This window comes from Ostrinia furnacalis, unplaced genomic scaffold (genome assembly GCF_004193835.3).
Source record: "Ostrinia furnacalis isolate ACB-3 unplaced genomic scaffold, ASM419383v2 OfSCF5652, whole genome shotgun sequence".
Classification (NCBI taxonomy): domain Eukaryota; kingdom Metazoa; phylum Arthropoda; class Insecta; order Lepidoptera; family Crambidae; genus Ostrinia; species Ostrinia furnacalis.
In genome coordinates this window covers 158686-175676 of record NW_021135891.1, presented here as the reverse complement: position 1 = coordinate 175676, position 16991 = coordinate 158686, and the positions used below count along the sequence as shown (strand labels likewise).

Below are 16991 nucleotides of genomic sequence, written 5' to 3'. Positions count from 1 at the left end.
ACAAATGCAAAGCAAACTGTATCGTACCGCTGACTGTGGTTACTGAGTCTACCAAGAGATTAACCGAAGGGCCTTATCTACTCGCATTAATTGGGGGCAATTAGGAACTGGGAGATTAGAGAAATTTTAACCGGACTGCGTCATTGTTTTAAATAGGATTGTGGCGATACTTTTGTTATGCTAAGAGCCGTATAGATCGTTTCTTCCAAAGGCGCGCCTCACCAATTTTTGGTCGAGGGAAGTGCGGGGTGCGGGGAGTTTGATCCGAGCAATCCGAGCGTCATTATTGTAGTGTGCGTGTGCACTCATGGATAATTTAGCGTGTACCGATAACAATCAAACATTAGCGGAAGAATGGTGGGGCGCGTCTTCGTGGATGAAACTACTATAGATGAAGGTCGGTTTCCACCAAAGCGTAGCGGAGCGGAGCAGTGCGGAGCGGAGAACGAGAAGTGGAAAATAATGAAATCTGATTGGTTATTCAAAACACTTCTCCGCTCTGCTCCTCCTATGTTCTTCTGATTAATTTCGTTGCGGGTCCAATTACAGTTTAACTTTCCCCCGGGACAAACTTGACCTTCACTGGTTGTGTTATTGGCGGTCAAGCTGTAGATCCTGGCTACACAGGAGTTGCAGCGGTGGGAATAGTCCCGTTACTTTTAGCATCAACGATCGACGATTTTGCGACTGTATCGATCGATGCAGCATCGCAATTTCGCGACTTCATGCATTCGGAGGCGGTAAACGCATTTTTAGCGACTGCTATCGCTGGTAAAGATCAAAAGATAAGTTCCTTATCATCATCATGTCGTTTAGACTCCACTACAGGGAGCACGACCCTCTAATTTACTAGAGACAAATGGAGGATCTACAGCTCCACCGCCAATAAAAACCCAATTTATTTAGTTATTTATTATTACATCAAATGGCAGATTTGGCTTACACACACCCTAGCTGGGTTGGGGTTGCCTGGCATTTGTATGTTTGTCCCTTTTGCCGCGTTTTACACCCATAAGGAGAGTGAGAGTGCTACTATTCTACTCTGCCACAATGAAGTATTCTCCTCGAAGTCTGCTAGAATAACATGGCCATTGGCTTATCTAGGGTCGTTTTTCAGGGGGAGCTGGCCCCTGACATAACTGTTATGATACGAGGGAGCGATTGGTATAGCTCATGAGTCAATACTATCAACTATCATCTTCGAATCGGTAGCTCAAAATCCTGGGGGGGGGGGGGGCAGGGGGCACCAGACGATTCTGGCTTCCAGGTATAATTATTAACGCACATAATTATGCACATGGTCACATGGAGTATTTGATCGTCACAATGTCCTTTCCATATTATCATTCTTCTAAGTCTAATATTTTTTCAACAAGCACCTACTTACATTAATACCAACTGTGCCTACTATACTGACGACTCTAATAATCACACAAACCACTTCAAATCACTAATTGAGTTCAGGGGAACAAGTGAAAATCTAGATCTTCCGTGGCAATTAGCAGTTTCTAGCCAAACACATCGGTGTTGTTAATTGATTTGTGCTCGGTGAAAGTTATTGACAATTGGAAATACAGACTATTCTGATATCTGACAAATGAATTTTTTTATTTTCATTATTCTAGTCGCAATCACTGAGTCTGAATATGGAAGTCATTGGGGGAGGCCTATGTTCAGCAGTGGACGTCCTGTGGCTGAAATGATGATGATGATAAGAGGTCTGAGAGAGACTACCAGTCGCCAATGGTGTGTAACATGACTTTATGGGACTTCTAATGTTTTCTCTGAACCATTGATAGTATAATTACTTATTTATTTTCTTTCACTGTAGTTTATATTAGGTATTTACCAACAAAAATAATCTGAAGGATGTGCTATCAACTGCAGGTATACAAAATAGAATGAAGTAGGTGCCTATCTCATATTGATCTGTGTATTAATTTCAAGATTTACTGAATGTTAACATGAGTTTGATTTGTTCACCAAAAAAGTTGTAATGTTAGTAACATAATAATGGGAGAAATAGTACTTTAGTTAGCTTGTATACAAGCTCATTATAAATTAATGTTTATAGATCAAACTTTTTGTTGTAGTATTAGTTAAGATTAAATAATATATTGTAGCCATTCTGTGTAGAAATGAGGCTAGTCATCTGGGTAAATATTGAGACAACAATAATTAGACTCATTATTTGTAAATATTTGTATTTATTTTTATTTTAGCTTTAATTTGATTTTTAAACACTTGCAATATTGAGCAAGTTTATCTTATTTTTGAAGACAAATTCAGCTTAACCTCGTAAGTCCCCGCGTACTTGTACAAGTACATATTAAGGATAGTAGTTCAGACCTGACATTTAAACTACAAAGCAAGAGTAACTGCCCAATGTACTTACCCAAGTACAAATCTTTCTTTCCCCATTTACCGGGTAGTTTTTTTACAATGGCAAAAATTATACGACCATACTCATTCAATACTCTATGGTCAATTCCGCCATGTTAGACAGGTAACGTCAACTGTCAGTGTCAGTGTCATTTTTTCGCAAAATGGTCACGGGGTCGGATTGCCGGCTGGCACGAGGATAGTTTATCTGTTTATATCAAAGTAATCTTTGGTTTTTTGTCTTGTTTTTTAAATGTATCAGTAAATATAAATTATAGTTTTTGTAAATTAAACAAAATTTAAAAAGAAACTTAGTATTTTAGGAGGTTCATGATCGGTCAAAATAATTTGTACTTGATATAGTACGTTAGGCATTTGTTACCCAAAAAATTGTATGAAATTTGTATTAGGTATGAAATTAGCGTTTTTTTTTTCTTCAATGTTCATTACTATGTAATTTCTTTCATAGTATAGCTATGTCCATCATTCTTTTATTATTTGAAATTTGACTTCAAGAGCTTACTTTTACGTATAAAATGCTAAATTTAATTTGATTTTTTTAATTTGAATTTGATTTTCAAAGACAGCTCGTCCTAATTGTCGTCCGTTTCCATTAAACAAAAATAAATATATTTTTATACAGATACCAATTTTAAAAAAATGTTTTAGTTTTTTTTATAGCTTAATGTTGTTTCAATCTACCTACAAAATTTCATAATGTTTGACTTTATGGCTTTTTAAAAAATCCCAAAAATATTAGTATGAAAAAAATAATTTTGGTGAAATTCTCCATATAAAACGCTAAGGCCAAATAATTTTGTCTTAAAGACTGAATTTTATAATTATTGCTTACTTAAGGGACGTTTAGAACAAAAAATGATATATTTTTAATACATAAATAAAACCTTTATCTTAATCATATTGTTTTTTACACTGTATAAAAAGCCTAACGTACTTACAGGAGTACAAATTATTTTCAATATTTTTCTTTTAAAACAGGTGCTAAAGATGCTTAACTTACAGTAAAAAATACAAAACATAAGGTAACACTTAAAAAACTATGTAAAACCGTCAATATTTTATCTCGGTCTGAAGCACATTTCTTAGTTTGTACTTGGTATAGTACATCCGGCAGATATGAATACTGCTGTTGAAAAAACACAGGACTTACGAGGTTAAAATTGCTTTCTCTTCCAGTAGGACTAAAGACATCCTTATTACAAAAAGTTAAACTCTAGTTAGGAGTCAGGAAATCCCTGGATGTCATCTGCTACCAACGGGTTATTATGAAAATCATTGGGGGAGGCCTATGTTCAGCAGTGGACGTCCTATGGCTGAAATGATGATGAAACTCTAGTTAAACTTTGGTTTGAATTGACATTAAGTAAGACAGGGTCATCCTAGGTGCAACCCAGCCCATAAACATGTTATTTTATGGACAGAAATGTATGAATATTGAACTAAAACCAAATTAATTCAAACTTAACAAACTAGACTGAAAGTTATCAATTTAATCTTTCACTGATAATTATTTTTAATTGATGAGCTCACTCATTTATCAAATGAGTGTTATGGGTCATTCCATGACAAATGTTACCGAGGGTGAAAAACTAAATATGTTCTTTTCGCATTAAATCTGATGAATTTTGAAAGTAGACATTCCAAATTATAATGTGCAACAAAAAAAATCTGAAAGAAACAAGTAATTTTTAAGTTATTAGTCTTCAAAGTCTATACTTAAGTCAACTGTCTGAATGATAATTTTCTCTCTAATTATTGGTAATACAATTTAAAAAAAACTATCAATCTGTGAAACGTTTTGCCACTATATGATTCGAGGGTATTTATCATAGTATTGGTAGATAGCGTCATAGTCCCAAAAAAATTGATGATCATCAAGTTTTAAGTGTGTTTTCTTGTTACTTCGGCGATGTAACACCCGAAACAGAAAAACAGGTATTTGTTTTATTATTGTACCTTACACATAGATTAGGGTAACAATATTTGGTAAAAGTAAGGTCATGGTAGTAATGATTTCAAATACTAACTAATATCTGAGCATGATACTAATTTAGTATGTTTCTTTCTTGATTAAAAACTGTAACACCCGAAACGTTTCGGGCATTACATTTTTATTTATATGTCGATAATGTGTGTATATTGCTTGGAGAAGTAAAAAAGTATTACTGTGAGGGTCCTTTGACCTCCCACTAACGCTGGCATCGGAAAAGGAGTCATATTTCTCAATTTAAGACTTTTTTGAAATGTCGACTTAACACTAAAATTAAGGTATTGCTAAAAAGTGTTGATGTTTGACATTTCCAATAAATATCGTTATTAGAAATTAAAGTAATGCTATTTCAAGCCAAAAACAACAGAAAAAGCTATATTCTGAGGAAAAATTAAACTTGAACTTTGTTTATTTTTTAAAAAAAGCTGCTTCGTAATTTCAAACCAGAATTCGCTCTATTTGTGTTTATTTGTTGTACTCCTTATTTCGTAGTACCCAGAGACTAATAAAACACCGATTTTATCGATAAAACGCGTTGAATTTTCGTACTCGTAACACCCGAAACAGAACCATTGTAACACCCGAAACAAAGAAAAAATTTATAAAAAAATAGTAAAACGTTTTATTTAACAGTGATTGTATGTTACATGGTTTGTAAATTTCATACTTTAGAAGTCCTGTAAGTTTTAGGTATGATTCCTTAAGAAAATTCGCTAAATTTCGAGTAAATGCAGCAACAGTCAGAACATAGAGGCAAAATCTCGTAACGCCCGAAACGCACACTTTTCGACTCATATTTTCGTTATCCTACATTCTAAGCTGTACAAACTTTATTATTTAGATAAAACAACTAAAAACGGACAGATTAAGGCACTAACATTATTAAAATACTGTTTCAAAATACATGAAATTGTTGAATATGTGTGTACGAACGTAACACCCGAAACGATGGAATGACCCTTATCATGAAATTTTCATTAGTCTTATGTTTATTTTAGAATTATTGATGAACATTATTTATTTAGCAATTATTATTTCTGTGTTTATTTGATTTTAGGTTTTCTTTCAAACTTTCCTGTATGTTATTTAATGTACTTTTGTAATGAAATAAAATATTTTGTATTTGTATTCCTTTTGATATTAGGCTTTGTTTACATTAAATCATTTGTATCTTTGAAAGGCTAGTAGATTTCAATGATGTTTAGGTATGGAATTGGACAAACTTTAGAGGGTATAAGTTTCAGTCTAATTACCTACTTTAAGTAATAATATTTAGAATAGAATTGCAGGAATTATCCCAATCCTAATAATAACCATAGAAAGATACCTAAGAAAGAAGTATAAAGGGCTATTTTCATACTTAAATTAGTTCGATGCTTTCTTCTCTTCGATTACTAAATACTTTTACCTACCTAGATAAAGTAGCGTAAAATTCCGAACAACGAATGATTCGTGTAAATATTGACAAGAAACTAGTACTTTTGTAACAAAGTCGTAGGGCATTGGTCCTTAAAATATCACTGTTGTTTACTTTCTGAAGCGTTATTTATAAACATACCTTCACTGCAGGGGGCGATGTAGAACACACCGTAGAAAATCCATCATTGAAACTTTTCGTCACACGTCACTTAAAAAATTACGAAAACTGAAGTCACCACAAAACTGTATATCACAAATCGAAGTCTATAATCACAGGATATTGTGGAAAAACTGATCGTAGTCACAGCAACTCGGTATCCAAACAGGATATCGAGTTAAAAACAATTTTACGTATCATCACCATCGAAACGTATTTCCGCGGCCCATTTTTATGGAACTGCAGCAAAAATCACAGAAAACTGAAGAAAAATAACACTTTCAGTCACCAATCACGACGTAATTAGACTAGTTGGGTTACCTTTAATTTCTAATTAATTTTTATTATTTAATTTGATGAAAAAAGTAATACACCCACAAGAGTCAACAACCGTTTGACAGCCGAGGGGAACATTGGCCGACGCCATTTTGGATTTTAGTGTTGCAACTTGAAAATCTAAATTTCCCCAAAAATATTATAGAACCCCAAAAAGGATGAATAGTTATTTTATCAATCGTAAGCTTGCGTTAGATTTTATTTATCGGATTAATTTATTTTTAACAAAGAATAATTATGCCATTTTATGGAAAGCTCACGCAAATAATTAAACTTGTTTCAATGTAATCATTACAGATGGAGTTTTAGTAAATGCAAAATGGTGCAGGTCTTAGCCACTAGGTGGCGGTCAATCGAGAGAAAAGCAAACCCATTTAATTTTTGAGACAAATGTTATTCGAGTTATTTATTTGGAGAAACTGGAAAAAGCGAACTTAATGCCGTCAGCCAACCATTGTGTTATGCTACTAATTATTATTTTAAACTACCAGCATCGCCATCTAGGTAAAAACTTCATGCATTGCGCTTTGCGCCACCCTAAAGTACATTTTGTTTGTACTGTATCCCAATGGTAGACCACTGGACCACAATGTAATGTTTTGTAACTGGACGTAGGCCTAGTTAATAGGACTTCGATTGATACGATTACAAATAAATCAATTAAAATACGTAGTAATTGGTAAAATTTGTATAATTATTGCTTTATAAATGCTCATAATACAATACAATATTTTTGCTACAGTTTTAGGAATGGTAACTTGATATTATATTATATTTAACCATAATAGATTGCAAAATAAATTAAGTATTACCTACTCTTATAAATAGGTATGCCAATAATATACAATAATCTACAAACAAGATTAGGTATATTGTATAATATGGCTTTATTATGTTTCATAAAAAAAATAAAAGTAGGTATACAATCACTAGGTATACATAGATCTATTTATAAAATAATATCACAGAAAATAATACTGTATTTGTCTAGATCAAATCCCAACTAATATTATAAATGCGAAAGTAACTCTGTCTGTCTGTCTGTCTGTCTGTCTGTCTGTCTGTCTGTTACGCTTTCCCGCTTAAACCTCGCAACCGATTTTGATGAAATTTGGCATAGAGATAGTTTGAGTCCCGGAAAAGAACATAGGATAGTTTTTATCCCGGTTTTTGAAACAGGGACGCGCGCGATAAAGTTTTTCTGTGACAGACAAAATTCCACGCGGGCGAAGCCGCGGGCGGAAAGCTAGTCCTAAATAAAACTGGATTACAATCCCATGACTAGTTACAAGATACTTCAATAAGTTTGGTTTGGTACCCTTTCCAACACACACACATAAATACTAATAAGCGTATATTATTTAAATATTAATAACTACTAATATTGCAATAAATACACGTATAAAATGATAATTCCATTTCTAAAATGCTTTCCCATCTACTGTAACTATGCCAGTGAAAAAAGCACCAAAAAAGGCATAATTTTTAGCAAAATCTGAGTTCGTTCAATCAATAACAAGCGCCATCAGCTTTGAAGACTTAGTATCCTCTTCAACCCCGGGAAACAGGAATCCCTTCTTTCCCAACTCCTCGTAGGTGATCTCGTAAAGGTCGACGAAGTTTGCCTTCTTGGCCACAGCTTGGGACGCTGCAGCGGTGAACACTGTCACTGTGACTTTGATGCCGAGGGATTTGCAGAAGGGGACCCTGGAAAAATGAAAATAAGGTTTTTATAGTTTAATTAAGACATCAAAAATAAGTGCATAAGGTATTTTAACTATTTTCGTTGCACAGCCTAATTTCATTTCAGATTGCCCCAAGGGATTAGGGCATGTAATATCGGAAGGTTTTCAATTCCGATATTGGATTCCGATATTAGATCTCAATATCGGAATTCCGATATTAATATCGGAATTGAGTTCGTGTGCTATAAAATTAATATTTGGTTATATTCGTAAGAATTCTGGATTGCTTACAATAAAATAATGATTTTAATCAAAATCTTTAATTTGGTACAAAACAGCACTTTAAAATTGAAGTATTTTAAAACCATTTTTACGTTATGGGTATCCATTGCATTTGATTTTTATGTGACAAGAGGGAAACGAGCAGACGGATCACCTGATAATGAATGGTTACTGATAATGAGCCTATATGGACTAGCAAATAATTAAAGTGTTTTTGTAAAATGACAGGTATCATACAAACTTTTTTACTCCTTCATTATATTACCCTGTTTTATGTTGGCGGAACGAATTTTAGTCATTCAAATCACGTGTTACAAAAATTGTAGAGAGTGGTAAAAAACTTGAATATGCTTGTAAATCTTGTAATTGAACAAATTACAAGCATATTCAATTTTTTTTTCTTCTCTTTTTCTCTTTCGTCTTTTTGATTATCGATGTACAACTCACAAAACCACGAGCCATCATCATCATCATCATGTCAGTCATAGGACGTTCACTGCTGAACACAGGCTCCGATGCTGATTTTCACAATGGCCGGTTGGTGGCGGCCTGCATCCAGCGCCTTCCTGCTACCTTTATGAGGTCGTCGGTCCACCTAGTGGTAATGAGTCCTACGCTGCGCTTTCCGCTAAGGCAGAACCGTTGGAAGACCTTATCACAATGCTCGAAGATCTTAATCGAGTCTCCCAACAGGTAGGCCTTCGGATGAATATGGAAAAACGAAGCTTATGTCGAATGTCCATGTTGCTCCTTACCCAGTTTCGGTTAGGAGCTCAATTCTCGAGATTATTGACAAGTAAGTATGTCTATCCACGTCCACCTACAAGGTGGACCGACGACATCGTAAAGGTAGCAGGGAAGCGCTGGACGCAGGCCGCTACCAATCGATCAACATGGAAAGCATTGGGGAGGCCTATGTTCAGCAGTGGACGTCCTGTGACTGAAATGATGATGATGATGATGAAGTATGTCTATCTCGGACAAACGATCAGCTAGGTAGTTAGATGCAATTTCGAGAAAGAGGTAAATCGTCGAATATGAAGACGAAAGTCTTCAATTAGTGTGTGTTACCAGTGATGATATACGGCTCGAAAACGTGGCCTTTGAATATAGGGAACAACGTGCTTCGGAGAGGGATAAGCTTGGTGTTTCTTTACGAGATCTAATCAGAAATGAGGAGCTCCGTAAACTAACTAAGGTCGCTGACATAGCCCGACGGATTAGCAAGCTGAAGTGGCAATGGGAAGGGCACATAGTACGCAGAACTGACGGTCCATAGTCCAGTAAAATTAATGTTTGAAAGGGAGTTGAGATGTCGTTCTTTGTTGACCAAGTACCAATGGCAAATGCTAAAATTGATTTAGAACAAGTTAAATTAACCATAAATAGTAAAGATATTAAAATATTTGCAGTGGAACAAAAAGTGATGGTGAGAGACATGAGAAAATCATTGGTCTTTGCCAATCATGTACTTTGGGCTTTGTGGTAGGTTGTGGCGAGTTTAAACGCTTTGTTTAAAATCTCAATTAAAACTTTTATCCGATTCCGATATTACGATATCGGGTCGCTCAATATCGGAATTGAAATATCGGATCTCGCAGTCCGAGATTCCGATATTACGAGATTCCGAGATTCCGATATTCATGCCCTACAAGGGATGACTGAGAGAGAACACCATTACGTCAAGTTTGCCTTTTTTACCTGCTTTCATGTATAAACTTTCATATAATTAAAATATTCTAGTTGTTTTTTCCTCCAGGATAATCATTAAACAGTGTAAGTACATAATTATATGTATTATTGTACCTGTGACATGTAAATTACATCGGTTTGACTGAATTTCCTCGCTGAGTAGAAAGAACACAGAAAAACTAAATAGGTAGGTGAGGTACCTACAGCATAGCTTCATAGAAAACAATGGTTACCAAACGAAAATTATTTAATCTACAAAATACATAATTTAACAAACAAAACTATAACAAAGAAAACATTCAAAATCTATTCCGGTCCGTCTTATCGAGCTTATGGCGTTGCTTGCAATCCACTTTCACTGGTTTCTTCTCAGGAATTACATTCCTTTTGATATGGCAAATTGGTTGAGCAAAACCAAAGTCCAGTTCACAATAATACAAGTGCTTATTCCTATCAGCAGGATTGGGGTAGTAAGCAGCATACAAAACTTCATCGACCATGTAAATTTTCACGTCAATCGTGTGCTGGAATAGCACTCCACTTAGAAGCATTCTTTCTATAACTCCACACGTGACATGCCCAAATTTATTTCCCCAAATGTTTAGGAATCTCAGAAAGAACGGCTTTTTGATCGTATTGAGAATGTCCAGAACTCCTCGATCGGTCAGCTTATTATTAGAAATATCTAAAGCCCGAATCTTTGAATATGGCATTCCAAAACTTATAGCTCTTGCACCTGTGTCTTTGATCTCGTTTCCTGCTATATTTAATAGGATCAACTGCGGTGATTCAGCAAGGTATTTCGCTAGCAACTCAGCTCCATAATCCCCGATCCGGTTGTACCCTAAATCTAAATATAGAAGAGTCTTATTCCGTCTTAAGCCTCGCGCGAAATACTCCATGTCGTGGCTGATGAAGTCGTTTTTCTGCAAATGCAGCTCAATAATGCTGCTGTTTCTTTCAAGCAAATATTCGATATGATAAGCTAACCATTTGGTTTCGTAATTGTATCGATTGAAGAGCGGATTGATTCGGCTGAAATCGAACACTTTTAACGTAGTATTCGCGCCGTGATCGATTCTCAATGCTGTTATGATTGGGGCCACACTCGTCAGTGTCTGTCCAGTTTGTGCTATATCACAGTACTCGAGACTTTTGTTATCAATCAGAAACTTTGCGAAATATTCTCCGCCTTTAGTCCCTAGTTTATTCCCATTCAATCTCAAATACTTCAGTTTCATAAACTTCGCATATTTAGCCAGACTTAGCGCAGACTTCTCCGTCAGTCTATTGTTCATGACGTTCAAATTGATCACGCTGGACCGTCCTTTGACCAGTAACTTCTTCACCAGCTTATGAAAGCCAAGATCTGTGATTTGGTTGTAGCACAGATCCACCATGGTGATTCGTCGCGGCTGTTCTCGAATATACAAGCAAATGGCTCTGATATCACTGTCTTGGATTCTTATTTGGTACCTGTCGTACAGATCTTTACCACGGAGGACCAGAAACCCTGTGCCATCGGAGTTTCTTTCTGTGAAAAGGTTCAGACGTATTTTATTTAGTTCTGTACTTCTCAATAGACGTGGAGTTCCAGTAATTTGTTTCAGCAAATGTTCGGTATTGCAGACGCATTTCCTTTGCTTTCGACGAGGTGATTTTTGAACCATTTTACTTTAATAAAGCTAAATAAAATATTATTACAAAATTTTCGACGATGTTTTCAACATTTTGACAACAATCATGACACAAAAATGACACAACATGAATCAAACAATAATAAGATCGGAACTAAAAAGTACAAAATAATAAACATCCTCTTGAATCTTTTTACTTAGATCCGTTGCACAGTTTAAAGTCAAAAACCTACAATTTACTTACTCTAAGAACTTGCTATAGGTACATTTATTTACAATAATAATTGAGAAGTATTGTTCGATTACACCAAACAAAAACATTAGTAAGAACCCATTAAGCATCGGCGTATTCCAATAAGCATTTCAAGGATTCCCAATCAGCCTTCATTGTTCGCGCCTCCTTGCGGTCGCGTTCCTTACAAATTCCACAAATTCCTCATTTATTGGAAGAGGGTCGGTGGTCCGGAGGGCGGGAATTCCTCGACACCTCATAAAAGATAAAGATGGCTGGAAAACTCGGTCGTTTATCACTATCTATAGAGAGGTTTTGGGTATAGCCATAGCTGAGCCGGTTTTGTCTGAGCTTGGAAGGTTAGGTGATTAATGGCGTGGAAAAACGTTTTGTCACATTATATTAAGATGCTGAGTATAACAAAAAACCTTCTTATTAATATTGTGCGTAATTTCACCCGTTAAAACAAATTTAAATTTTACCCTATTTTGTGGGTGTTTTTTAAAAATTTTATTTATTTTTCTGGGTTCACCAAAGTTCACCAACAATGTCGATGGGTGGGACTTCGAGGATGGATGGAAGTTTGTTCCACGTACCTACCTATTCTTTTATGCAAAACTACTGAACAATAATTTGAAATAGAGACTGATAACGTTAAGTAACAGTCGCGGTCTCTCATCTCGTTCTCTTGTCGCGGTCTCTTGTCTTTTGGTCACAAGCGTCTTTTCTGTGACACACTGAAATTCTCGCAGACTAAGGCCCGGTTTTTTGATTCGTGGTTAAAATAACCAATGGTCAAATTTGACAGATGTCAAATGACAAGTGGTTAAATTTCAGAAAAAAATGTTTTTCGAACAATGGTTAGCTCGACTTTTAGTACATTTTTAAACTATTTGTTTACATTTTGTTAATATTTAACCATTAGTAGCAAAATTTAACAATTAGTTATTTTAACTAAAAATCAAAAAACTGGGCCTAAATCTAGTCATAGGCTAGTTGCCTAAAAAAATTTTTTTAGTCCGTAATGTTTAATATCAAAAAATATTGGACACGTAGGTATATTTTTATTTGTCAATCTAACAAATAATTACATAGTTATGGTGCGTTGAAGTTGCGCACGACGTCACAACGGCATTTTTAAGCAAGCGTTGACGTCACGAGCCTCTTCTTATGAACTTTGGGGCGCTTTATCTCTTTAAATTTTCATTACATAGTTTGAAAAAGTGAAAAATACGTGTAGAGTATTTTTTGATAAGTTAACTGACGGACTAATTAAAACTCTTGCTTTTTGACCCAGGCAACATCCCCATTATAATTTTATCGACCCTACCTGGACTCCAGCAGCTGCTGTCCCACCTTCAGCCCTCTCCACTCTGGAGGCACCACCAGGCCGTACGCGGTCAGATACTTGTCGACTCCAAAGTGGGTGAATATATCCACGCTGCGGGAGACCAGCTCGACAACGGAACTATATGTCACCATCGCTCATGCTGGCATCTCGCTTTGCGCGAGAGGGGTGGCAACTTCGAAACTTTGGTGTTTTAACTCTGCAGGTCGACACCGAAGTGGGAAACTTAGCGAGGATGCATGATAGTCATTTTGTGTAACTCACGCGAGCGAATCAAGTCTTAATTAAGGGCGTAGCCACCGCATAATACGGGGCCCTCGCGACACAGGAGCCCCCAGGGCTGATTAAAAGACCTCTTTTTAGATGTCTCCTTAATTGATCCTTAGCACGGTAATACCACTCACCACCATTTTTTTTTTATGCATAACAAGGCAGGTATTTGACCACAATCGCACCTGATGTTAAGTGGGATGCAGTCTAGGATGGTTCATATCTGCCCTGTAAGTGCTTATTCACTCTCGCCTTGAAGACCATACCATATTATCGTATCCTTAGTGGCTTTTTACGTTATTTGGGCCTCACCAACCGTTTAAGGCACATTACACCGCAGCAGCATTGGTCTAGTCTAAAGTTTTAACTGATAATTACCTGGACTCCAATAACTGCTGTCCCACCTTCAGCCCTCGCCATTCCGGAGGCACCACCAGGCCATACGCGGTCAGATACTTGTCGACTCCAAAGTGGGTGAATATATCCACGCTGCGGGAGACCAGGTCGACAGCGCCGAACAGCTTCGCCCAGACCCGGTCTTCTGTCTGAATGGGAAAATAAAAAATAAGTTATGTTTATTAGATTTTAAACTTTCACGTTCTATAGTTCCTTTTACCTTTTGTACCCATCGCTGCAACTCCTATGTAGCCAGGATCTACACCTTGACCGCCAATAAAAACCTAACCAGTGAAGGTCAAGTTTGTCCCGGGGGAAAGTTAAACTGTCAGTACCTACATACCTACATAAGTAGGAATTAGGATGTACTAAACTCATAATAAAATTTCAGAGACTCGAGGCCGCGGTGTCTTATGGTTATTTTTTATCCACAACCTGATGAAACGTGATGATCAGGCTGAAGTTGGAAGCGAGTTTATCAAACAAGTAATTACGAAGTTATGTTCCACGTGACGTCACAGCGTGCTACACTTTAGATCACGTGTAGTGACGTCACGGGCCTTCACTTTTGAGCTTTGGCGCACTTTATAAGTGGATCGTGCTCGTGCAGTGGAGACTAAATGACCTGATGATGAACTTTAGACCAGTCTGCCTATTCATCTTCTCTACTCACATGAAAAGGTTCCTCCTTATCGCCCTTACAGACCACAGTCAGCACATTCACCCCCACCACCTCGGATGCCCCTTCCTTGTCTTCAACGCAGACCAGAGACAAGTTGTCTTTGACTGTGGTCCGCCAGAGTTTCTCTAGTTCCGATACCGCGGACGGGTAGTTGTGGATGCCTGGAAGAAGGGTTTTATGTCACTTGACAGTTAAATCAAATTATTTATTCAGTAAGTAGGTACCTACTTAGGCCCATTCGCGGGCACGTGATGATCAAGACGAAGCTGGAAAGGTGTATGAAAGTGCGCACATTATATCGGCCGATTCTTTATAAAAAAATCCCAACTATAGATCCTGCCATCCACGAAGACGCGCCCCACCAATTTTTGGTCGAGGGAAGCGCGGGGTGCTGGGAGTTTGAGCCGAGCAATCCGAGCGTCATTATTGTAGTGTGTGTGCGTGTGCAACTGTGCACTCATGGATAATTTAGCTTTTACCGATAACACTAAACATTAGCGGAAGAATGGTGGGGCGCGTCTTCGTGGATGGCACTATCTATATCGGCCGATTAAACTGCTGGGAGTCTAAACGACCTGATTATCATCAGTTATCACTCACCGATGTACTTGCAAGGCGGCTCGTCCTTCGTGAAGTACTTCAGCAGAAGTTGGATGCTGGCTTCGAACAGATCCTCTGTCAGGTCTTGGACTCGTAGGTGGATGATGGAACTGCCTCGCTGGACCGTGAACCGTCTCCACACGTTGGGGTACGGAACCGAGGGTGGGCGGGTGAAAACCATGATCTGTGATTGGATTTGTTTAAATAATTTATAAGGCTGGGTTGCACCATTACTTTGACTGTAAGAAACGTCAAAAATCTGTCAAACTCCATACAAAAACACCGGTTACGGTCAAATCAAAGGCTAGTTGATGCTGCTGAACTATCGCAGTGCTGGATTAAGACTATTGATGCTAGTTTTTATATTTACGAACTAACGATAAACCGTCACTGTCTAAGGGACGCGTAATCCCCCTTTGAAAACAAAATTCCTTTTAGGTAAGCGTGTCCCCACAGATCATAGAGGTGTTACCCATAGGGGTCACATAAAAATTAGGAAAACGGGTATATTTATAAGTGTCTCAGTATTTAGTACTTATTATTATTCTGTGGTATTTACTTTGCAATAAAGAGAAAAGATCACTCAAGTTTAGGGGTGTGAATCTTTGTCTGAGCTAATTTATGTAGGTAATAAAACTAACAGGACAAGCAACTAAACTTAACTAAAACTTCCGAACACTCACGGCAGATCCTGGCACTCCTCGCACTGTGATGTCACCTCTGAAGAGGGTCGGAGGCTACTGCTCCAGCCACCGAAGTAAGGGTTGCGGCGCACCGCGCGCGACGAGTTGGATTTGCGCATGTCTGAGCCTGGATGTGATGTGAAATAATAAATAGGTACTCAGGTAATACCTACTAATTAGACACATATATACGGGCCTCTCAGGCCCCCACGTCAGTGTTTGTTTACGTGAAATTAAATCCACCTCAGTAGCTAAAGGTTAAACTGTGAAATTAAAATAGTTTATTTAAAAAAAATAATACATAATAATTACTAAGGCTGGGTTGCACCATTTTACTATAACTTTAACAAACTAGGCACTTACAGGGCAGATATGTACCATCCTAGACTGCATCCCACTTAACATCAGGTGCGATAGTGGTCAAATATCTGCCTTGATGCATAAAAAAAAACGCCAAAAGTCTGTCAAATTCCATACAAAAACACTGGTTATGGTGTTATAGTCACGGTTACAAGGTGGTGCAACTCAGCCTAAACCTCAATGGTCGAGTGATGTAGTGGTTCTCGACGCTGACTTCTATTCCAGAAGTCGCGGGTTCGATTCCCGCACAGTACAAACATTTGTTGTGAACATTTTGTATGATATTGTTATCTGGTACCCGTAGGCAAGCTTTGCTTATTGGGGCTAGCAAGAAAAAAAATAATCATCCGTATTTCTAAAAAAAAACCACAATCAATGGTCCAAAGAACTGCATTTATTTATTTTTATTTAAATGCAAGATAGACTAAATAAACCATAGAAGTTTAACTGTGTTTTGAGTATTCTAGAAGAGATCGCTTCCTAGTGGTAAAGATCGTCTAAACTTTGTTTGGTGTATTTAATTTTGTTGGAACTGATAACTTTAAAAAACAAAAATTGGAACAGCATGAGTGAGATATCAACTGTTCAAGTTCACGTTCATAAGTGCCCTGTGCCACCACCAGTGGTCAAAATTGAATAAAATATTATTGATTTGATTTGTTCAATAAAGTATACTTATAACCATAATAATTAACCACCTAGTGTGCCCCGGCCTAACAGATGCCGTCAGCATCCAATCCCGTTAATTTATCCCACCCCAACGCTTATGATATGACGTTATCGTTAGACGCCTTTTAAATTACGCTAAATGACATTGAA

At 37.1% G+C, this 16991-nt stretch overlaps 3 protein-coding genes across 3 annotated transcripts in view; all 3 read right to left on the bottom strand.

Moving 5' to 3' along the window:
- The window catches only part of LOC114361356 (GTPase-activating protein CdGAPr-like), a 69964-nt gene extending 63595 nt beyond the window's left edge, over positions 1 to 6369 (bottom strand). The window contains exon 1 of the mRNA XM_028316352.1: positions 5952 to 6369. The gene's annotated coding sequence lies outside the window, so the exon portion shown is untranslated. The remainder of the gene's footprint in view (positions 1 to 5951) is intronic.
- Positions 6370 to 7634: 1265 nt separating this feature from the next.
- Positions 7635 to 15849, bottom strand: LOC114361358 (uncharacterized). Its single transcript, XM_028316355.1, has 5 exons — positions 15813 to 15849; positions 15130 to 15313; positions 14521 to 14690; positions 13830 to 13996; positions 7635 to 8012 (listed from the first exon to the last, which is right to left on the bottom strand). The coding sequence occupies exons 2-5, from the start codon at positions 15308 to 15310 to the stop codon at positions 7811 to 7813; spliced, it is 720 nt and encodes a 239-aa protein (XP_028172156.1). The 5' UTR covers positions 15311 to 15313; positions 15813 to 15849; the 3' UTR covers positions 7635 to 7810.
- LOC114361357 (leucine-rich repeat-containing protein 34) lies at positions 10264 to 11660 on the bottom strand. The gene has a single exon (XM_028316354.1). It carries the CDS (start codon positions 11632 to 11634, stop codon positions 10264 to 10266), a length of 1371 nt encoding a protein of 456 aa, XP_028172155.1. The 5' UTR covers positions 11635 to 11660.
- Positions 15850 to 16991: the final 1142 nt, after the last annotated feature.